General features: G+C 55.4%; 1 protein-coding gene across 1 annotated transcript in view; it reads left to right on the top strand.

Annotated features, from left to right (window-relative positions):
- The window catches only part of RAMP1 (receptor activity modifying protein 1), a 44,180-nt gene extending 23,685 nt beyond the window's left edge, over positions 1 to 20,495 (top strand). Inside the window, exon 3 of the mRNA XM_066279565.1 lies at positions 19,883 to 20,495. Coding sequence (XP_066135662.1) covers positions 19,883 to 20,138 — 256 coding nt within the window. The 3' untranslated portion in view covers positions 20,139 to 20,495. The remainder of the gene's footprint in view (positions 1 to 19,882) is intronic.
- The last annotated feature ends 1,818 nt before the right edge of the window (positions 20,496 to 22,313 follow it).

The raw sequence follows: 22,313 nt of genomic DNA, 5'->3' as shown, positions 1-22,313 counted from the left end.
CGTGGGCCCGGAGCTCCAAGGAGCCACCCCAGGGGTTTCTTAGGGTCAGCGCTGCTGAGCAAGGCCAGTGAAGCCCCGCCCAGGTGGTGGGCAGAGGCCTGGTGGACGGGGAGGCACCTGGGGCAGTGTGTGCTGGCTGGGCAGAGACCCTATTCCTCCTCCCACTCGGAGACCCTACCGGCCCCGCCCTGGCGGGCCTGTGGGCGGAGCCTGCCGACGCTGTCCTCCTGGGGAAGGGTCCGCCAGCACCCGCGGGACCCCGCAGGACCCCGCAGCGCCAGCTGGGAAACTGTCTTCCTTCTGGAGGTGGGAGGCCCTCAGGGCAGCGGCAGCCCCTTCAGTCGAGGTTGGGCTTGAAGGGGCGTTCCTGCCCCCTGTCAGGGTCTGAGGGCGACCCCCAATTTCTTTCTTAGGGAGCACCCAGAGAAATGCTCTGCAGAGACCAACAACCCAGGAACCTGCTGGGGGTGGGGGTGGAAACCAGGCATAAGGTGGCAGGCCCCCACTTTTCCACACGCGAGGGCCTCCGCCTCAGCGCACCCCAGAGCTCTGTCTTTCTGGCCCTGGCAGAGGGCACCGCCGCCACCCGGACGCAGTGGGACTGCGCCTCAAGCCTGCTGGGGCCTCTTCTCCCATCCAGTGATTGTCTGCCCACTTTTGCAACACCCTCATTTTGGGGATGTGTCAGGCCTCCGTGTCAGGATGTGAAAGGTCAGAAGTGGGGTGACACTAAGCCGATCCTGGTGGGAGCAGAAAGAAGGGCAGGCAGGTGGGTGGACCGCGTGCTGGTGGCGGGGGCTCTGGGCACAGCGCCTTCCGCCCCCCCCACCACCACCACTTGGACCCTGCTTCACCCTGCCCCCGACAGCACGGAACTGCATCGCTGTCCAGGCTGGGCAGATGGACTTCGCGGTCGAGGAAGGCGGGCCAGACGCGCCACCTCATCGCAGGCGGCCTCCCGGGACTGTCCCATGGCAGGGGCAGGAGGCAGGGCCGGCGCAGGGGTGCCCTGCTGTGCGGCGTCCGGTACGTCACGGTTTGTGTGGCACGTAGGGCAGCTGGGGCCCAGAGGAGGTGTCCCCTTCCGAGGCTCACCTTCAGCCCAGACTCGTTCTGCTCAAGAAAGCCCAGCCACCACGTCTCCCAGGACTCATCCATCCGCTGGCAGGTCTCTGCCGAGCACACGGGGTCAGGGACACTCACCCACTGTGGGAGTGCCTCCCGGGAGCTTGGTCACAGCACGGCCTTCCCCATGCAGAGGCTGTGGACACCTTTCTCTCTGAGGGTCTTATGGGACTTAAGTCCTGGACACTTAGGCAGAGGGTGCCCTGTGGGACACTCTTCACCTGGCTTCTCGTTTTAGTCAAAACTTAGATGCCTGATGGCGGTGGTACAGTGGATAGAGCATTGACCTGGGATGCTGAGGTCCCAGGTTCGAGACCCCGAGTTCACTGGCTTGAGCACAGGGTAGCCAGCTTCAGCGTGGGATCAGAGGCATGACCTCATGGTCACTGGCTTGAACACAAAGGTCACTGGCTTGAGCATAGGGTAGCCAGCTTCAGCGTGGGATCAGAGGCATGACTCCATGGTCACTGGCCTGAGCTCGAAGGTCGCTGGCTTGAGCAAGGGGTCACTGGCTCAGTTTGAGCCCCCCTCCCTCAAGGCAGGTATGAGAAACCATCAGTGAAAACTAGATAGTGTTGCAACTACAAGTTGATGCTTCTCATTTCTCTCCCTTCCTCTCTCTGTCTCAAAACAAACAGAGGATCCACTTTCTTACAAAATACACTCCTTTTGGGTAGTAAGGCCAGGTGGGTTTCCCTGCACCCCAGGGCCAGGTGGGGGCAGCCCACTCAATGTCAGGAAACCCCAGTGACCAGGTCCCGATCTCTCGATCCTACTTACTTCCCAGTGTTTGCTGTTACAAATGAACTTCCGTGCATATAGCTTACTTCTCTTTTTTTTTTTTTTTTTTTTGACTCATTTCTTTAAGAATTCTTGCAGACGGGGGCCCATCGCAGCACGTGCCAGGAACATTCTGGGGTTCTTGAAGTTTTTGCCCCAGTGCACTTCCCAAGAGCTGTGCTTGCTTATTAATATATGACCAGAAACCTGTGTATCTCTTTTGTAGGTTTGTGAGTTTGCAAAGATTGTTTTTTCTTCCGGGTCTCAGTGAGAGTTCCCCATTCGTCTCACATTGCCTGTCTTTGGCTGTTAGGAAGCTGGAACTCTTTTCTCCTACAACTGGCGATCTGGTTGTTTTGTTGTTTTTTTTTTGTCTCAAGAGGCAATGATCTGCCCAGAACCTTTGCTGTTTATCTTCTGAGTCACTGGGAGGGGCTTCCCATCTTCCTTTATAGACTCCCGAACATTGCGGAGAGGAGCCGTGTGTCATCTTGTTCTGCATGGCCTTCTCTTCGGGTGTCATTAGCGTCTATCCAGAGGAGGCCTGCTTTTCGTGTTTCAGCTCGTTGGTTACCCGGTGACGGCACGCACGCCTCTTTGCTCCTCAGGTTTGGGATTTAGGAACGGGGCTCTCTGCTCCACAAACTCAATTGTTGCAGTTTTGAGAGTCAGATGGCCACAGGAACGTGTTCTGTTTCTATTTAGTGGCCCTGTGTTTTGGAATAATGTTTGTCTCCTCGTCTCAGTGGGTGGTTACATTAAGACGTGAATTAGAACTCATTTCCTCCCCACCTCGGGTATCCTAACGTAATTTGTTAAATAGTATTTCCTACCGCCATCATCGTGTGTGCGTGACGCTTAGCTTAATGCGTGCTGCGTTCTTGTCTGCATTAGTCTGTTGCTATTTCAGTTCGTTTTTACTGATGTTTTGCGACCTACCCGAACATTTAAGTTACCACCATGGCTTTTTAACATTCTCTCCCGTTTAGCAGACCTCATTCTCTCTCCGTGTGTTCGTTTTCATCATCGTTCACGTTGTATTTGTTCTCTTCGGTATCCTCTTCCCTGGCTATTTTTCAAAAACAAGGAACAAAAACAAAACAACACTGAAGAACCATTTGCCAAATGCCATTAAAAAATCATATTGAGGCTCTGGATGGTGGCTCGGAGGATAGGGCGTCAGCCTGGTGTATGGACATCCCGGGTTTGATTCCCAGTCAGGGCACACAGGAGAAGCGATCGTCTGCTTCTCTCCCCCCCCCTTTTCTTTCTCTCTTCCCTTCCCACAGCCAGTGGCTCCATTGGTTCAAGTGTGGCCCCAGGTGCTGGGGATAGCTCAGTTGGAGTGTGACAACCTTAGGCACTAAAAATAGCTTGGTACTTGAGCATTGGCCCCAGGTGGGGTTGCTGGGTGGATCCAGGTCAGGACACATGTGGGAGTCTGCCTTGCTATCTACCCTCCTCTCACCTAAAAAATAAATACATAAATAAATAAACAAATACACACACACACAGGCACATATATGTCATAATACATGTCATATTGAGATTCTAATTGAGATGGCCAATCACAGATCGTCCACTTGGGAGAGCCATTGGCGTACAAGTCCTTCCCATGGGAGCACCTTCGTCCCCCATGTGCCCTGAGGGTTGGTAGTTGGCCTGGTTGGATCAATCAGTCATCACCTTCAGGTGCTGCCTTTTAGCCACTAGTAGAAAAAGCCTCATGGACCAAGCATGGGGCTCCGAGTGGGACCCACATGGGCAAGAATCCTGCCAACGCCATCACTACTTAAACTTTTGGATAGTAAGGGCCTCAACTTCCTCCCCAGTAAATGGGTTTAATCGTATTTGCTTCATTAGTCTCTGACTGTTCTTATCCGAGTGTCCTTAATCAGGTCTCGGGACTGCATTCACTCCCGCCTGATGGCCCAGACATGCTAGGAGAGGACCCTCGAGTCCAGGGTAGGAAATAACGTACGTGACTTGAGAATCAGGTTGTTCCCTGGAAGTTTGAATGGATTCATCACTAAAACCATCAGATCTACGCAGCTTGGGTGATTTTTTTTTCCCCCCCTCCTCAATTGGTTAGTTTTGACTTTCTGTTTCATGTGTAATGTTATATTTCAGCTTTGTTTATTTGGTCTAGAGCAGGGGTCCCCAAACTACAGCCCACGGACTGCATGCGGCCCCCTGAGGCCATTTATCCAGCCCCCAGCTGCACTTCTGGAAGGGGCACCTCTTTCATTGGTGGTCAGTGAGAGGAGCATAGTTCCCATTGAAATACTGGTCAGTTTTTTTATTTAAATTTACTTGTTCTTTATTTTAAACATTGTATTTGTTCCCGTTTTGTTTTTTTACTTTAAAATAAGATATGTGCAGTGTGCATAGGGATTTGTTCATAGTTTTTTTTATAGTCCGGCCCTCCGACGGTCTGAGGGACAGTGAACTGGCCTCTGTGTAAAAAGTTTGGGGCGCCTGGTCTAGAGCCTTGGGGTTTCTAACACACATGCATCGTGTTGCCTTAACTGTGTAATATCCTATATATTCAGGTTCCAGCTGTCCACGTCCCTCCTCCCGCTTCCCTTTGTTTGTTTCAAGGTGGCCTCGTCCATCAAAGGGAAACAAGGAGGACCCCCTATTCATTAATGTGGCCCACTCTAGCGACAAGGCTCCATTTTATGTTTTAGGTCGCAGTCTTTAAAATAATCTGGCTTTAACTTGTATCGTTCACTTTCCCCTCTCTTTTCATTTTTAAATAGAGTTGCTTCTTTCCTAAGCTATGAGTTCAATGCTTACTTACTCCAGCAACTTCTTTCTCAATCTTTGTTTAACATAATAAAGGCATTTAAAGCTGAGATGTGATTTGTCACTTTCTGTAGATTTTCATACATCTGGGTTTTTTGCCTTTTATTATTATTATTATTGTATGTTCCTAATAGACGGTTGTCTCCTTGACTCTCTTTTTGAGACACTTTTATCCTTAGGCAAGTGCAGTTTAAGCTCACGTTTTCTGTGTGGTTCTTAACTTCTTCTTCTCTTAATGCCATCAGTCGGAGGACATTGCGTGAAGAATTCACGCGTCTGTATTTTTACCGAGACCTTCTTTGTGACCCGGGATAGGAGGACCCGCGGTGAGCACAGCATGAATACCGGACAATGAGATATGTTCGGCTCAGTCTGTGAGAGTCCCACCGAAACTACCATGAATTCTGCACTTCTGTCTGTCTACTTGACAATGGAGCGCTGGGTTCCTCCATTCTGATCCTATTGTCATCGTTCCGGTTTCTTTTTCCCGGCAGGTTTTTACATATTATATTCTGCTCTGTTTTCATAGCGTTTAGGTTTCATGTTACTGCGCCGCCATTATGGACCGTGAAATACCATGAAATCTCTCCTTAATCACATTTAACTGTTTTTGCTTGAAGTTATCCTTTGCTTCATTGTAACATTGAAATCCCAGCATCGAAACAACCTGAAGTTTACTGGTAACTCTTTCAAGTAACTCTTTCCAGTGTTCCTCTGGGGTGAGTCTGTATTAACAGTCTCTCTTGAAAACAGCTTATTGCTGGACTTTCTTGTTTCATCCATAGAGCAAGGAGCCTGTAACAAAGGAAGTTACATTGTATCATCCTTTATGTCCTATCTTCAGGCACTCTGTTCTGGGTCCTGAAATTTATCTTTCCACACTGATTTTTCTTTCCTCCCTCCTGTTAAAACATGATGTGTTTTCCTTTATCATTTTATTATTATTATTATTATTATTATTATTATTATTGCTTCTTCAAGAGAGAGGGAGAAAGAGAGAAAGAAACATGAATTTGTTATTCCACTTATTTATGCACTCATTGGTTGGTTCTTGTCTGTGCCCTGACCGGGATCAAACCTGCAACCTTGGCGTGTCTGGACGACACTCTAACCCACTGAGCCACCCAGCCGAGGTGTCCTTTATCTGTTCAATGTGGACACTCTCTTCACTCATCCAGCCGTGAGTCATGAATCGTGGGTGTTCCTATTCCTGTGTTGGTTTTCTTATATGGAGAAACCACTTCCCTCCATCCCTCTCCCCACCCCATCTCCTCGCTGATTTCAGTTAACGTCTTGACACCCACTTGTCTGTTTTATTTCTCACACTGCGTTGTCCCAACTTGTGTTCGTCACAACCCTCAGTCCAACAGGGCTCTTGGTCACTTTACCATTGCAAAGAGACTGCTAACTCAAGCACGGCTTTTACTGTTAGCGGCATCATGGCCTCTGACATGCGGCTTTTTAATTCGGGCGGCTGTCTGAAGCAGACCCTGGAAGTAAGCCCCAGGACTAATGCATTCTCTGACTTCAGACGTTTCTGAGGTGCTTTCTGCTGCCTTTGGACCCGAGTGGCCGCTCTGCAGGGTCGTACACCTCCACCAAACAGCCTTGCTTTCTGAGGTTCATGCAGCTGTTGTTCTGTTGACTCTGGGTTTTTATCACGTCATCAGAGAATGCAGGGATTTCCATTTGTTTTGAAAATGTGACCTTCCTTCTGGTGTGGTCACTTGCGGGTCGCTAGAACCAGGGGACCGGGAAGGGATGGTGAAGGCATGGGGCGGGCAGGTCCAGTCCGGAACTGCTGTGATTGTGTGTGTGTGTGGGAGGGTCCTGTGGGGGCCCTTTGGGCAGCTCTCAAGACACACGTCCTCAGACCCTGGGCAACCAGGACCTCCAGGGCCGAGGGCAGACAGCCTGCTCCAGCTGCTGTCCGGGTTACGGTCTATCTCCTTTGGAAAGTTCGATGAGGGCACCAGATGGTAACTTGGGCCCAGCAGCTGCTCGTTGAGGACCTAGCTGGTGCTGGGCCATTGGAGTGGTCGCTGGGTAGCCCCCCCCCGTGCTCCCGGGGGGGGGGTGAGCCCCAGTAGTGGGTGGGAGTCGGCTCCCAGCTCCCAGCCTCCACCCACTGTCGCTGTCCGGGTTGCCCCTCAGGAACTAGGCAAGAGACCACCGGCCGGCCGGCATGTCCTTCTGCTCAGGGCGAGGACTGGAGGGGAAGCTGTTGGGCACAGTGAAGCCACAGTTGGGGTCCTCTCTCCTGGTGGCACAGTGGCTGCCCTGAGACAAAAGTCACCTTCAGCCTGACCTGTGGCGGTGCAGTGGGTAAAAGCGCTGACCTGGAACGCTGAGGTCGCTGGTTCAAAACCCCGGGCTTGCCTGGTCAAGGCACATATGGGAGTTGATGCTTTCTGCTCCTCCCCCCTTCTCTCCCCCCCTCTCTCTATTTCCTCTCTCTAAAAAATGAATAAAAAATCTAAAAAAAAAAGCCACCTTCACCAGCTTCAGGCCACCCACAGTGCAGCGTGACCAGCATCCTCATGGCCCCTGCTGCCTGGGAGGGTCTTCCTGGGCCAGGAGACGGATGGGAACAGGGCCTGGACCCGTGCTAGTGACGTCAGCGCCCCTGCCCTTCCCTGCTGGTCCTGGCAGCCTCTGCCCGCTGGAGGCGAGACCTGGGCTCCCCTTCACATCACCCCTGCCTTTCCCGGGGAGGGAGGGGACCCTCCGGGAGTGCTCCTGTCCCCTGACCCAAGGGCAGCGTTCCTACAGGGACAGTGGGCGAGTGTTAGCCGGGTGTCTGTCTCCGGGTAGTGAGCCCCGCTGGGTTTATTCCTTGACGGGTGTGTCATTTCTTTGTGTCTCTCTGCCTCCGGCCTGGTGTCCTGCACCCCTGACAGTATAAGGGGCCGTTCTCATCCCCACCGACAGCTTGTTCTCAGCCAGGCTCCGTCCACAGGTAAATGCCTCACCTGCGCAGGTCTCCACGCGTCCAGTGAGTCAGGAGGCCGGGTGTCGGTTCCTTCCCTCTGCCACACCCTCCGGGCACGGGCCGGGGGACCGAGAAATGGTGCCCGTCCTCACGGGGATGCCAGTCCAGAGGCAGAGGCTCACCCACGGCGGTGCGGCCAGCCCCGGCGAGGTGTCCTGTAAGGGGTGTTCCGGGACACCTGGGTGGGGCTTCTCAGACCTGCTGTGACTGCCTTCAGGGGGCAGGGGGGCTCATACCTCCCTGCTGTGAGCCACGGGCAGGCGGGGCACAGGAGGAAGGGGCAGCCCGGATGGGGGCCCAGGATAGTGGGGCGGAGGGTGGGGGTCAGCCCGGTGCAGTGGGGGCAGGGTCTCAGGGGTCCCTGTGGAACCCAGTGGCGTCAGGGGACAAAGGGGTTCCCCGGCAGATCAGCGGAGAGCAGTGTTCTGGGGCAGGCCTGACGGAGGGGCGGGGAGGGCACGGCAGGGTACAGCCCTCCTTCAGCCGCCGCGCCAGCATGGCTTTGCAAGGACAGTGTCCCCAGGGTGTTAGTGTCCGAATATAGTGCCCTGGCTGCCACGCCTAGTCCCGGAACTCAGCACGTGTGCACACCCGTGCTCTGGCGAGGGGGAGCCTTGGGGCCCAGGCAGTGCCTTCGACCTGGGTGTTGGCACCAGGGGTCCCAGGAGATCCTCCGGGGTGCCAGAGAGAGGCCAGCCCATGGGGGCACACCTGGGTGAGCGGCCACAGTTCTCTGCCTTCTCAGATGCCAGGGCTGGGGTCACTGCAGGCAGACTCCCCCCACCACTGCCGGGCGGGGCCTTGGAGGACACTCCTGAGGTTTGAGAACCTGTTTCATCTCTGTGCGCGCAGACCACAGGAGACTGGTTCTCAGAGGAGGCGGATGCCCACCCTGCCCTCGTCACCCAGTGGGTCCGCTCTGTGGCGGAGGCGGGCTTGGCAGTTCCCAGGTTGTGTCCGGTGCCAGAGCTCCCTGCCATGGAGCCAGGGACAGATTTAGAAACCTCCCGCTTCCTCCCGGCGGGCGGGCGGGGGCCCCGGATTCCATCTGTCCCGGAGCCGGCTGAGCAGGAGCAGTGGAGGTGAAGGAGGCCAGGCTGGAGGGGCCGGTGGCCAGGACACCTTCTCCCCGACAGGGAGCAGCGGCTAGTGTGAGGGAGCCCCCCGTACCTCAAGTCAGCCCCAGGGCCGCCCACCAACCGCCACCTTGAACAGCTGACCACCTGCTGGTAGAGCTGTGTGAGGAGTGACCATGTCCTGTGAACAGGTCTCAGTGTGGCCTGTCCTTCGAACAGCGGGGCCTTTAACTGTGGTGGGGATGTGGTGCGGGGCCCTCAGAAGGCAGAGCCGTGCGCGCCCCATGGGCCACCCACCCCACCCTGAGCGGTCCCCGTTCTGCACGGACACAGCTCCCTGGGTGCCTCCTGTGTGGTGTCCATCAACTAGGGCGGGGTCGAGACTAAGCCTGCTCTGTCCCCAGGGCCCAGCATCACATGGTCCCAGCAGGAGCCTAGACACTTTGTGGGCGGAGTGACCACCCCCACGGTGGTCAGAGAGGCAGCACGGGGAGCTGTGCCCGCCCCGCCCTGGCGCCCACCTCGGTCTGTGTCCCTGCAGCCTAACCTCGCAGCACTGGGCAGGAAGCCTCCCTGCCCCCTCCCGGCCCCTCCTGCTCCTCGGCCCGTAGGCGTTTCTCTGTAGGACCTGGGGGCTGGCGAGGAGCTCCCCACCAGGAGGGAACCACACTGTGGTCTGGCCGGTGACAAGCTCAGGAACCCCAGGGCTGGACGGAGAGCTGCCCGGTGTGGCGGCAGAGCTCCGGGTTGCCCACCACACTCTGTTCAAATCTCCCAGGAACACGGGAAAATACGAGTGTCCCCTTGATGGAGCACAGTGGCCTTGGTTGGTCCTCCTCCCCCAGGGGGTCGGGGGCCTCTCCCGTGCGTGTTGGCTCCTCTTGTCTCCGTCTCAGCCCCAGGTGGCTGTCCAGGTGGAGATACTGCAGCTCAGAGACTCTTGGAGTCTGTGACCCGAGGACACACAGCAGCTTGGCAGATGCGTCCATCCCAGGGCAGCTGGCCGAGATGGGGGCAGGAGTCCAGCTTGTGCTCCGCGGGTCAAGCCGATCACCCTGCCTGGAGGAAGGGGCGCCCTCCTTTATCCGCCCAGAGCCCTGCACAGCCCCATGCTGCCTGCACACGGAGCTTCCGCTGGCCGTGAGCGGGATGCAGAGCTGAAGCATCTGCTCAGGGCGTCCCCTCCGCCTGCCCCACACTGCGCCTCCTGGTCACAGGTCCAAGGGGACAAGCACAGGGACGCTCACAGCTCTGAACGTGTACCTTGGACCCTTGCTTCTGAGTGATACGTTGGAGGCTCAGCACTTCCTGCAGACCCTATATCCGACAGGAACCCTAGATGCCCCCAGGGCTCTTCGGCCCACACTGAGTCCAGAGGGCAGCCAAGGCTGGAAGGGTCAGTGAGCTCCAACACCCCTCCCTTCTGGCCCCAGGTTTGGGGAGCAAGGGCTCAGTGGCGCCCTCTGGTGGGCACTGGAGTCCCATGCTCCTCAGCCTTGTCACTCATGCACCATGGTGCACTGAGTCCTACTGTGCACCTTGCCCCGGGCTGGCGTCCAGCAGGGAACAGCGTGGGTGTGCCCTGCCCTCTGGAGGAAGGTCACCGTTCAGGGAGAAAGTAGGACAGCAAACGGGCAGCTGCAATAAGGAGCAGAGGGCCAGGGTGGCGCAGGTACAGGGCAGGGCGCCAGGGCCCAGAGGGCACAGCCGGAGGGGCTGTACCCCAAAGTGCCAGCCATGTGCTCGGCTGGAGAAAGCAGATGTCCTCAGGTGGGGACAGGGGCAGCAGTCCAGGGGGGCGTGAGGGGCCTCGCCCCGCTGTAGAGGGGGTGTGAGGGTAGAGACAAGGTGGAGGAAGCCGGTCCAGGAGAGGAAGCGGAACCGTCCATGGCCCGAGAGGTCGTGGGGCAGGCAGGTCAGTCCTAGGCGGGTCTTCAGAGTCAGAAAGAAATAAGAATGTGTGACAGGACACGGGCGCAGACCCACACCGAGCCTCTCCCCATGCTGTGCGCGGAGGACGCTGTGCGCGGAGGACGCTGTACGCGCAGAATGCTGTGCGCGCAGGACGCTGTGCGCGGAGGACGCTGTGCGCGGAGGACGCTGTGCGCGGAGGACATGGGAACTTTGGGAGCGCTGGGCTCCTCAGATCACCCCGGCCCTTGTCTGTGCTATGTGAGTGGGGAACGCCCCTCTGTGCAGTGTCCCCAAGCTACACTGACCCCAGAGGCCTCTTGCATTTTCCCCAGAATGTCTCAGCGTTAGGACAGGCTGGCTTCTGGCCAGGAGCACAAGACAGGAGGGGCGAAGCCAAAGGCCTGCGGGGGGGAGGGGGGGGCTGTTCCACATCTGTTTTCTGTCATCCGAGAGGGTGGTGTTTTGCCCAAGAGGGGTGGTTTCCCCGGGTCTCTCCGGGGCCGGGCCGAGTGCCCCGTAAGAAAGTGCGGTCCCCTACCCACTGGTGAAACACCCACCAGCCCCTACCGCGGGTCTCCCTCCCCTGGCCGGGCACCTCTCTCTCTGTGCTCTAGCCTACTGTTCCTTTGTCGGAGACAGAGGCGTCCACTCCTCAGCCAGAGCCCCATGGGCGTGGTCGGGGAGGTGCCGTGGAGGCAGGGAGCCAGCGAAGACCTGGCTGGACTTTTACCTGTGCCAGCCGGCGGGTGTGAACCTGTCGCGCGTTGTTTGCTTATCGGTGCGTGTGAATACCGTGATTCCACGGACACGGCAGCTCCCCTGTGCTTTTTCTTGCGTTCTCTCTTTTTTCCCCCCAAGATCTCAAAACGTCCTGTTCTATAACGTAAGGAAGTTTAGTCGTAGTAGGAACCTCAGGAAAACTCATCTTAAAGTACGCGCTTGCGTGCAGTGGTCGCAGTCATCTCAAAGTATTCCTGCCCGAGTGCTCCGGGCGAGGTCCGCCCTGGGCCGGCAGAGATGCGTGACGGTTGCGGCTGCTGCTGTGCCCTGCCGCTGTCTTATCATTCTTCCAGGCTTGATTGGATGACCCCAACCCCTGGGTTTAGGGAGCGTTTGATTGAACCATATCCACCCCCACGCACTTCCGCTGCAAGTCCTGGGCTGAGGAGGCGTGAGTTCCAGGTGCACAAGGGGCGTGGCACCCTGTGTTTTTAATCAGACCATGAACAAGACTTCCTTTTACATCCCCTGAGGTGCCCCAAACAAAAGCTGTCCTGTCCTGTGCAGCCTGCCTCCTCACACAGGCACGGGCGTCGCTCCGTGGAAAAAAGCAACCACGCACTACGTGGACTTGGTTATTTGTCGGGAGGGCCTCTCCGCCCCCTGCTGTGTGCTCCGAGGCCCTTTCTGGAGGTGAGAGGGCCTGCCACGCTCACTGAGCCTGACGCAGGCCAGGCCAGCCTGTGGGTTTCTGTCATTAGAGGAAGTGGCCTTGTGAGCGGCCAGCCCGATCCTGCTTTGGAAAGGTTCCGCTGTGACTATGTTGGATGTCCTGGTTGGGGGCTTGGCCACCAAAGTTGGAAGCCACCAGGTAGAAGACACAACTGACGACCTAAAACTTAAACTGGAGGATTCCTGAGTGGGACGAAACTGCCTCTAGGACTCCAGGAGTAAACATGGTGTGTGCAGTGCATGTGAGAGCTTCTTGTCACATGGAGAACTTCTTTGTGGCCCTGGCCAGTGGCTCAGTAGATAGAACATCAGCCTGGCATAGGGATGTCCCAGGTTCGATTCCCTGTCAGGGCACACAGGAGAAGTGACCACCAGCTTCTCTCCCTCTCCATCTCCCCCTTCTCTCACTCTTCTCCTCCTGCAGCCATTGGCCCAACTGGTTCAAGCGTCAGCCTGCTGAGAATAGCTCAGTTGGTCCAAGCGTCGGCCCTGGGTGCTGAGGATAGCTCGGTTGATTTGAGCATTGGCCCCAGACCGGAGTTTCCAGGTGAATCCTGGTTGGGGCGCATGCAGGAGTCTATCTATCACCCTTCCTCTTTAAAAGAAAAAAAAAAACAACTTTGTGATTTACAAGGGTTGTTTCTTTCTCATTAGAAATGTTGAATTTTACCAAATGCCTTTCTCAACCCATATTGAAAGGGCCACATGTTCTTTGGCGTTGACGTGACGACGTGTGATTTGACAGTAACTGGTTTGAAGTGTCCCTGAAATAAACCTACTCTAAAGTGTTCTCTGACGGTGAGCTTGCATTTGCTAGCATTTTTCTTAGGACATGTGTGTCTATTTATAAATGACAGCAGAGTATATCTGCTGCCCCCCCCCTCCGGGCACGTGGGCAAGTCATCTTCGGAGGCTTGAATCTGGGCTTGGTTAACTTTTGAGAAGAGCCGGGAAGCATGACATCTTTTTCTATAACCCTAAGGATTTGAAAGAACCGCCTGCGTCTAGCACCTTTTGTGAATGTAATTTTTTAATAATGTTTTTCTTTTTTTTTCCAGATGTTCTACTTTTTATGTCAATATTTGATAGTTCGTAGTTTCCCCAAAAGTACTTCAATTCAAAAATGTTTCTATTGTTTAACATACAATTTTTTGCATGGTAACCTTTCATACTTTTTCTTATTGTCTATCTGTGGTTTTGTATATTGATATTTTCTGGGTCTTTTTTCTTAATTAGACACTCCAGAAGTGGGTCTATTTCATTATACCTATTTTTTTAAAGAATCAGCTATTGAATTTACTTATTCTTTTTCCTGTTTTTAAAAATATCAATAAGTACTAGTCTTTAATCATTATTAATGCATTTAAATTAGTTACCATTTGGGGAGATTTATTTTGTTCTTTTTAAAAATGTCTTCATTTGGATACTTATTTTATTTATTTTCTTCTTTGTTTGTTTAGTAATGAGATAATTTATTTTTTTGTTCTCTGGCTCTATTCCATTAATTTTTACATGTACTATCACCATTATTTTCTTATCTTTTTTTTTCATTATTATTTTCTTAATAGGCAGTAATTGAATTTTAAAATTGTTTGACCCCAAAATTATGAGTGATCTTCCATTTCTATCAATTCAATTTTTAAAAAAAATATATCATTTTTTGGCCCTGGCCAGTTGGCTTAGTAGCAGAGTATTGGCCCGGCATATGGATGTCCCAGGTTCGATTCCCAGTCAGGGCACACAGGAAAGGCACCCATCTGCTTCTCTACCCTTCCCCCTCTCACATCTCTCTTTCCCTCTCTCTCTCTTTCTTTCTCTGCCCCTCCTGCAGCCATGGCTCAACTGGAGCCAGTTGGCTCCAGGAGCTGAGGATGGCTCCATGGCCTCTGCCTGAGGCGCTAGCAAAAGTTCAGTTGCTGAGCAACAGAGCAATGCCCCAGATATGCAGAGTATCACCCTTGCCAGATGGATCCAGTTGGGGAGCATGCGGGAATCTAGCTCTACCTCCCTTCCTCTCACTGGGGGGGGGGGGGAATATATATATATATATATATATATATATATATATAAAATTATTTTACTAATTTGTAGTTTTTAATATTGCAGTCAAAGAATAATGACTTACATTTTCCACATTGGGAATTCACCAAGATTGTTTTCCTGCCTCTACAATAGGATCTTGGGATTTCCGAAAAGATGGTTGCTTCTGTGTAGAATAGAAATGTCACATGTAGTCACTGCATCAGGTTTATTAACTTTGGTTTTCACACCCCTTCTGTACTAGCTTTCACCTACTTAACCTTGAGAAGTGTGTCCGTCTCCCCATGAAGGTGTTGTAACTCATCAGATGTTGAGATATGGGGGCTGCCTGTGTCCTGTGGGCTGTGATGACACTTTTTGCAGTGGGGACTGTCCCCCTAGCCCCATGTACTATGCTCTGCAAGGGCTCATGCTGGGTCTGCTGACTGCCCCTCCCGCCCCCCTGTTGGCACCTGAGGCCACGTGTCCCTCACACTTTTGTTTCCCTTTGCCTTTGAGGAGATTGCCGTGAGCAGGGTAGGTGGGACTCTGTTTTCATCTGACACTCTCCCTGCCCTCACGGTGTCTGCAGTCTAGTTGCTGAGACTGACAGTGAGTGAACAATCATGTGAATTAAGGCACAGGTTCTAAGAACCGTCTGTGGAGGGATTGTTCCATTTCACCTGGGAGCCAAATGAGGTTGAAGCATCCAATGAAGCCTTTTCAAGGACGTGGCAGTTGAAGGATGCACAGAAGTTGGCCTTGTGAAGGTGGGGTGAAGAGCCTTCCGGGTAGAAAGTGCAGTGTGTGCAAAGGTCCTGAGGCAGAAACATCAGCCAGGGTGGCTAGAATGTAGGCAGTGAGATGGAGGGGATTTGGTTGAGGGTGGGGGCCAATTGCAGGCATTTGAGTCCAGCATAGGGGAGCATTGGAAGTATAAGGCACAGATTACAAAATGTTTACAGTGGGCTGGGAGGTGGGGAAGGGCAGGGCGAGGGCTGTGGCAGGAAGAGCCAGCGGTAGACTGGGGGAAAGGTAGGATGCAGAGGAGAGGAAAGCAGGGGAGGGGTTTGACTGCTGCCCCTGACTAAGCTGGGTAGGGGAAAGGAGAAGCCGTACAGAGATGCCCAGGCCCCTGGCCCGCATGTCTTGCAGAAAAGTGGAAACTGGTGTCAGAAGCGTGCCTTGCAAAATAACCCACCACCATGAGTCACTTCTGCCTGCTCCTTGCCACAGGGACAAGGCCGCAGGAGGGGAGGGGACCTGCTGAGAGAGGGAGGCCCTGGGAGGTGGGGATGGGGTAGGGCAAGCTCATGTGGACAGGACCAAGCTTCAGGTGGGGTTGGGGTGTCACAGGTGTCAGATGTCAGAGTAGCTGGCCCCAGAGGGAAGGAGCACTGGGAGTGTGGACGCCCCGCCCCCGCGGGAAGGGTTGGCGGAGACCGATGCGCTGCAAGGGGCGGGGCGGGGGGGGGGGCTCAGAAGCGCGGCGGAGGGTCCTGGGAGATCGACTGACTGGAGGGGAAAGTGAGGAGAGAGTAGAGGGGTTTCCTGGGGCTGGAGGGCCGGAGGAGAGGAGGACCCTGGGGAGAGGCGCCATCTGGTGGCCGCGACCCTTCTGCACGGAGGCTGCGGGGACGCGAGCGCGCGTGGAGCAGGGACCCGCGGGAGGTGGCAGCCGGTTAGGGAGGAGAAACCGAGGAGCCTGCCCCTGCGGGGTGGCGGGGGTCAGTAGGGGTGGAGAAGGGAGAGCCTTGGGCGCCCAGGACTGGGTATTAAGCGGGTTCCAGCCCCTCTCTCCTTGCCCCCGGTCCGGGCGCCCCTCGGGGACAGTGCATTCAGCCCACCGCATCCCAGCGGGACCGCGCAACTCCCACCCTACGCGGGTAGGTCCTTGTCTCCGGCTCCGCGGGGAGCGAGAGTGGTGCAGCGTGCAGCGAGTCACCCGTCTGCCCAGGCCCTGGGGACATCTGCGAAACAGGAATGGGGGCGGGCTGGACATCCGGGTCCTGCCCACCTTCTAGGTGTGCGGCTGCAAGTCTCTGGGTGTGCCCCGCACGTGTGGCCCCCGCATTCAGGCTCTCCATCTCTTGGAGGGCCCCGCCCCCAACTTTGCTGGCCTGAAGCAGGGCTGCCAGGCACGTGCCCCCAGAGAGTGTCCCCTGGTGGCCAGGAGAGACCCGGCTGTGCTGGGCAGCGAGCTGGGGAGAGGGGATGTCCCCGTGGTGGGGGTCGCTGCCCCGCCCCCGGGACAGGGTTTACCTCGCCTGGATGGGAGCACAGATAAGTGGGGTGAAGGGAAGAACGCCTCCTGCTGGCTGCTCTCAGAGAGGCTCAGGGCCAGCCTCAGATGGGTCACTTTCACCTTCGCCTGTTCTCCTCAGGAGGCCAGGTGGTGCTCCTGCCCCACCCCCACCAGGCAATGACAGCTGCTGGGAGCCACCCGGTTGTGAATTGTCCCAGGTAGACGGAGGCCAGTAGTGGTCAGATCAAGGGAACCAAAATCCCAAAGCTTGTCCTCACGTTTTTGAGGGCTTAGCCACACATGGCCCAGTCAACTGTGGTGAGTTTATAGAACAAGAAGTGTATCCTTTCTGAGCTGCTCAACAGTGGTCGGGGAGGAGGCAGTGAGAAAGCGTTCACCTTCTGGGCTCTGGCTGTGTGTCAGCCTTTGACCCCATTCAGCTTGAGGTGCCCGGGGACCCCGTCAGGCGGGTTCCTGCGTCTTCCTCGGGGTAGAAGGAGCCCGAAGCTCGAACAGGTGAGAGGGGGCTCTCAGGATCACCCAGGACAAGAGGTGGACCTCCGTGAGGTTGGCAGAGCCCATGCTCAGATGCTCCCCATCAGGGCCAGTCAGAGGTCGCTGTGGGGCAGCCACAACCCCGAGTGTTCCCAGAGCCTGTGGGCATCGGTGGATGCCTTCTCGTCAAAAGTAAGCTGTGGCCGGGGCCCTGGACATACTAGAAAACACCTACCCTCGTGGTCAGGAACATTCCCAGCACAGTCTGCCTAGCGGCCCAGAATAGAACGTTCCGGCCAAAAAAAAAAAAAAAGATAACTAGTCAGCAGCATGGGAACTGGCGTTAGAGAGTTAAATGCGAATGTTTCTCCTGGTTCTTTGGGGCCCGGCTGTCAGTCCTGTGTTCTTTTTGAACAGAAGATTGTCTGTGTCCCTAGGGAATTTTTTATCACGCGGCCTGCTGACAGAGCTCGGGCTGTCTATTGAAAGTCTCAGCTGTCATATCTCTATAAATAAACAGGGTGAAGTGGTCCGACTGCTAAAAACTGGAGCTATTTTTAGACGGCGGAGGAGTGGGAGGTGGCTTTGCAGACTGGAAGGATAACATTTCAGGGAGAAAGAGCCTGATCCCAGAATAGCCCCCACCCCCTGCGGGACAGGCTCCGCCTCCTCATGGCCTCGGAGGAGCTGTGGGGGTCACCGCTTCCTGGGTCCCGAGCTCCTTCCCATCCACAGATGGGAACTCCTCTTTCTAGGGACTTCCCAGCTCCAGTCCTCAAGCACAGAGGCTGGGGGTGGGGGGGGGGAGAGACAACGTTTAGGACTGACCGTCATGGGTTCTGCAGAACCCCCCAACAACTAGCGGCAGGTTTGGTGGGTCTGAGGCGAGGAGAAGGCTGCCATTCAAACCAGTGTTTGTACCACGTAGCCATGTGGTTGGTCAACAACCACTCAGAGGGCCGGACTTTGGTTTTTAAGGGTTCCCGAGACATTTGACCCTCACCACTGTACAGGGCACCGGACTCCGGCACTCATTTCTTTCTCACCATGGGACCCAGCCTGTCGGGACGCCTGTGGCTTTGCCCACTTCTGTTCGGTTGGGAAAACCTCGCCCCCAGTGGGCACGGGTCCTGCACACCCTCGCCCTCCCGATCCTCGTGCGCTGCTCCCACTCATGTGGACGCAGGGAGACCCCGTCCCTGTGCATTCAGGGTGATGAATCAGAGAGCAAGAGAGCAGCCGGTGGACAAAACAGTGACCTAGTGACTCGGAGACCCTAAGAGAGTGGCCTTTCAAAGCCTCCCTGAGCCCCCCCCCCCCCATCGCTGCGTGGCTCCTGCGGCACTCAGTCACTTTCTAGACTAAAAACAAGGAAAAATCAACCATCTTTTTCCTTGGGACTGTGCTGCTCTCCAGTGAGCATGTGGTGAGGGCAGCACTGCCAACACCAACAGGTAGATACATAGATAAATGATAGATAGATAGATAGATAAATGATAGATAGATAGATAGATAGATAGATAGATAGATAAATGATAGATAGATAGACGGATGATACCTAGATAGATAGGAAAAGTGTCTTTTAGATATCTCCACTTTTACCATTTATGGAGTTCTTCATTTCTTCATGTGGGCTCAAAGTTCTTTCTGTTTTCTTCTTTTGCTTGAAGAACTTTCGTATTTCCTGTAGGACAATAAATTCTCTCAGCTTTTTTTTCCCCTCTCTCTGAAAAGGTCTTTATTTCAACCTAATATTTGAGAGGTATTTGTGCCGGATGTAGGATTCTGGGCAGACGATTTTCTCCCCATCAGTGTCACCAGTGCTTCAGCAATGCCCCTCACCACCTCTGGGCTTGCATAGTCTCAGGTGGGAAGTCAGCTGTGACTCATAGCCTTGTTACCTGGAGGGGTCTTTCCTCCGACTCCAAGATTTAAAAAAAAATTTTTTTTTTTTTTTGGCCCTGGCCAGTGGCTGAGCATCAGCTCAGCATATGGACATCCTGGGTTGGATTCCTGGCCAGGACACACAGGAGAAATGACCATCTGCTTCTCTCCCACTCCCCCTTCTCTCCCTCTTTTCCTCCTGCAGCCAGTGGCTCAATTGGTTCAAGCATTGGCCCCGGGCACTGAGGATAGCTCAACTGGTCTGAGCACATCAGCCTCAGGTGCTAAAAATAGCTGGGTAGTCCAGCCTTGGCCCCAGTTGGGGTGCATGCAGGAGTCTGCCTCACTATCTCCCCTCCTCTCACCTAAAATACATATGTATTTACATTTTTTATTCTTTTATTTTATATACTATATTATATATATATATTTTTTTATCTTTGGTTTTCAGAGTTTGACTTTGACATGTCTGTGTGACTGTTTGTTGCTGCTGTTGCCTTCTTTTTGTCCTGTTTGGGGTACTTTGACACTCTTGGGTTTGTGAATTGATGTGTCATTATTTGGGGGAAATTCTCAGCCAGTCTCTCTTCAAATATTTTTTCTTCCCCACCCCCTCTTCTCCTCCGGGACTCAGACCACAAGTGGGTGCTGATATTACAGAGTGCTGTGGATTTGCCACAGCTCTTTCCGCCTGTGATCCAGGTCGGGTCACTTCTACCAACCTATCTTCACCTTCCCTAATGTATTCCTCAGAATGGGCTGCGGATTTGCCCGCCCGAGTGCTTCTTGTCCCGGGCTGATGTCTGAAGATGCCCCGCCTCGCGTCTGCCACCCAGATACCAGACCTCAGGAGCAAGGAGGGCTGTCCCCTTAGGTCCAGCTCACCTTCTGGAGTATAGGGATGTGCAGGTCACTTGGGGAGCCCCCATGGGAGTCACCCAGGACCTTCATGTCCTAGATTCAGGCCATGGCCTAAGGGCCTGGGCTTCAGGAGATACTTGAGGTGGGGGAATGGGTGGGGAGCCCCTGTCCCAGGTCCTGCCTTGGTCCCCTGCCTCCCTGGGGACTGATGACCTGCCCTTCCCTCTGCAGGAGCTACGGGGAGCTCACGGACTGCACCAAGCAGGTGATGAAAGAGCTGCACTGCTTCTGGCCCAACGCAGCAGTGGACGAGTTCTTCGTCACCGTCCACCAGCGCTACTTCAGAAGCTGCCCCGTCTCCGGCAGGGCCCTGAGGGACCCGCCCAGCAGTATCCTGTGCCCCTTCATTCTGGTGCCCACCCTGGTGACCCTGCTCGTGACGGGGCTGGTGGTCTGGAGGAGCAAGCGCCCGGAGGGCATTGTGTAGCGGTGGCCGGGAGCTGCCCCACGCTGAGGCTGTGGCCAGGCGGGGGGCCCTCAGCTCGGGGCCAGCCCGGTGAGAGTGTTCCGGGCCCTGAGGGCCGAGCGGGCCCACGTCCCCTCATTCTACCTGAGATCAGCTGACAGGGTTTCGGAGCGGTGGCGGTGCTGGCATTCACCTGGCAGCCCCCAGCCGGAGGTGGGGGCCACCCTGGGAAGGGCGCCAGGTGCTAGGGGGGAGTGGGAAGTGACCATCGTTGTTTCTGGGGAGGGTGCCGACGTGTTCGTCAGCCACCCTGGGCCCCATCTCCACCTCTGGCCAGACTGTGGTTGAGTCGTGTGTGATTAAATGGATGTCCTTCAACTTGGGAAGCGTTGTTATTTCTGGGGGTGGGTCGCTGGCAGGAGAAGTGAGGGAGAGACCCTAGACCCTTCAGACTCCATCTTCCCCTGACAGATGTTGATGCAGGGACCATGGCCGGGGGACCGTGGTGATGCAGGATAGCACCCACGGGACTCTGAGGCCCACACGCCACCCCTCCACAGTGTCCAGAACCACAGCGAGGCCAGGTCTGCTCAGTGCTGAGCCCCCCCAGCACCCCAAAAGATGCCTCCCAGCCCTCAAGCCCAGTTCCCCATTCCAACTCTGTCCCTGGGGGTTTCGCCCGCTATTTACTCTACAGGTCAGTGCACCCCCCACCTCACACACACACACACACCCAGCACTGCTTCCCCATTCACCATTCTTCCCAAGCCCTATGTGTAGATGGGCTTCTAGAAGTTTCTGGATGTGGGTCGGGCGCGCCCACACTGTCCTTCCCAGATGTCCTCTGAGCTGAGGTCAGACCCGCAGCCCCCAGCCTGCCCCACTCTCCAGTGCCTCCCAGCCCAGAACCTGCCCCTTCTCCCCCTCCCGGTCAGCCCACCAAAGCCATCGCATTCTGGACTACCCCACACTAGCACACCACAGCCACCAGGGGTCCCCGCCCCCTCGCTCCACTCAGGTCATGAGAGGGTCCCAGGTGTGCTCACAGGGCAGTGATTGCCTCAGGGAGTGGGGTTCCAGCACCCTCACAGCAGGGGCGGTCAGCTGCCTGCCAGGCCCGGCTTCCTCTGCCCTCACCTGTCCTGCACTCAGTGAAGGCTGGAAGGAACCAGGGTGACTGTCTCCCCAGGAAGCTGCTGGCCCAGGTGAGTCATGGTCCGAGCTCAGGGACAGGAACCCACCGGAGGACGCTTCTGGCTGAGGCATTGAATCCTGAGTCTGCGGGGTGGGGGAGGCTTCAGGAGCAGGAGGTGGCAGGAAGCATTAGCACCTGAGGACAAAGCTGTCCACAGGTAAGGACACGTCCAGCTTGGCCGTGGTGGTCATTCCTCCAGTAATCAGCTACACGTGTGTCTGCAGACGCCCCAACTTCCTGAACCCGGGCGTCTCTTTCAGTGAGTTCCTCACGCCTGGGTCCACCGCTGGTTGCAGGACCCAGGGCCCCGACTCCCAGGGCCGCCTCACACCCCCAGGGCCCCACCTGTGGTCACTGTGGTCAGGGGCGCATGTGGGTCTGCAGGACCCCAGCGCCTCACCCAGGGGCGAGCAAGGAATCCTTCCAGAGTCAGCTTTAGGGCTGCGGCATCTGCGAGGGCGGGGCCTGTCTTCCCAGGTGTTTGCCAGCCTGTGGGTATGTGTGCGTGTGCGTGTGTGTGCGCGCGTGTGTATGTGTGTGTGTGTGAGCGCGCACATGTGCATGCATGCGTGCACAATCACACTAACACTCAGAGGGGGGTTGTGCTGTGTTTCCTTTCCCTTGCCCAGCGGTCAGCGGTGGTCTTTTGGTCAAAGGTATCTCATGCCCCTGCGGTCGGCGTCGGGGTCACTCACACTTGGAGGAAGGGAGCCACCTGCCTCGTGTCGTTTCTGAGTGGCCGCTCACTTCTGCACCTCTGGCCACGGGCTAAGATTTTCCAGTTCTGTGCAAGGACAGTAACCGGGTCTGGGGCAGCAGGCCACACCCAGCATGTGGCCCCTCTGACTACCGTCACTTCAGAGGGAATCAGTCACTATAAGTCAGAGAACGGTTTTACATGGAAGAACTTGTTTTCAGAGCACACTCCTCCAACGTCTCATCTGACAGGTTTCGTGAAATTCAGAATGTCCGATGTTCTGATAACAATTCTGTGCCTATTA

This window comes from Saccopteryx bilineata, chromosome 5 (genome assembly GCF_036850765.1).
Source record: "Saccopteryx bilineata isolate mSacBil1 chromosome 5, mSacBil1_pri_phased_curated, whole genome shotgun sequence".
NCBI classification, from domain to species: domain Eukaryota; kingdom Metazoa; phylum Chordata; class Mammalia; order Chiroptera; family Emballonuridae; genus Saccopteryx; species Saccopteryx bilineata.
Note: the sequence above shows the minus strand (reverse complement) of the source record. Positions and strands in the feature narration are given on the sequence as shown.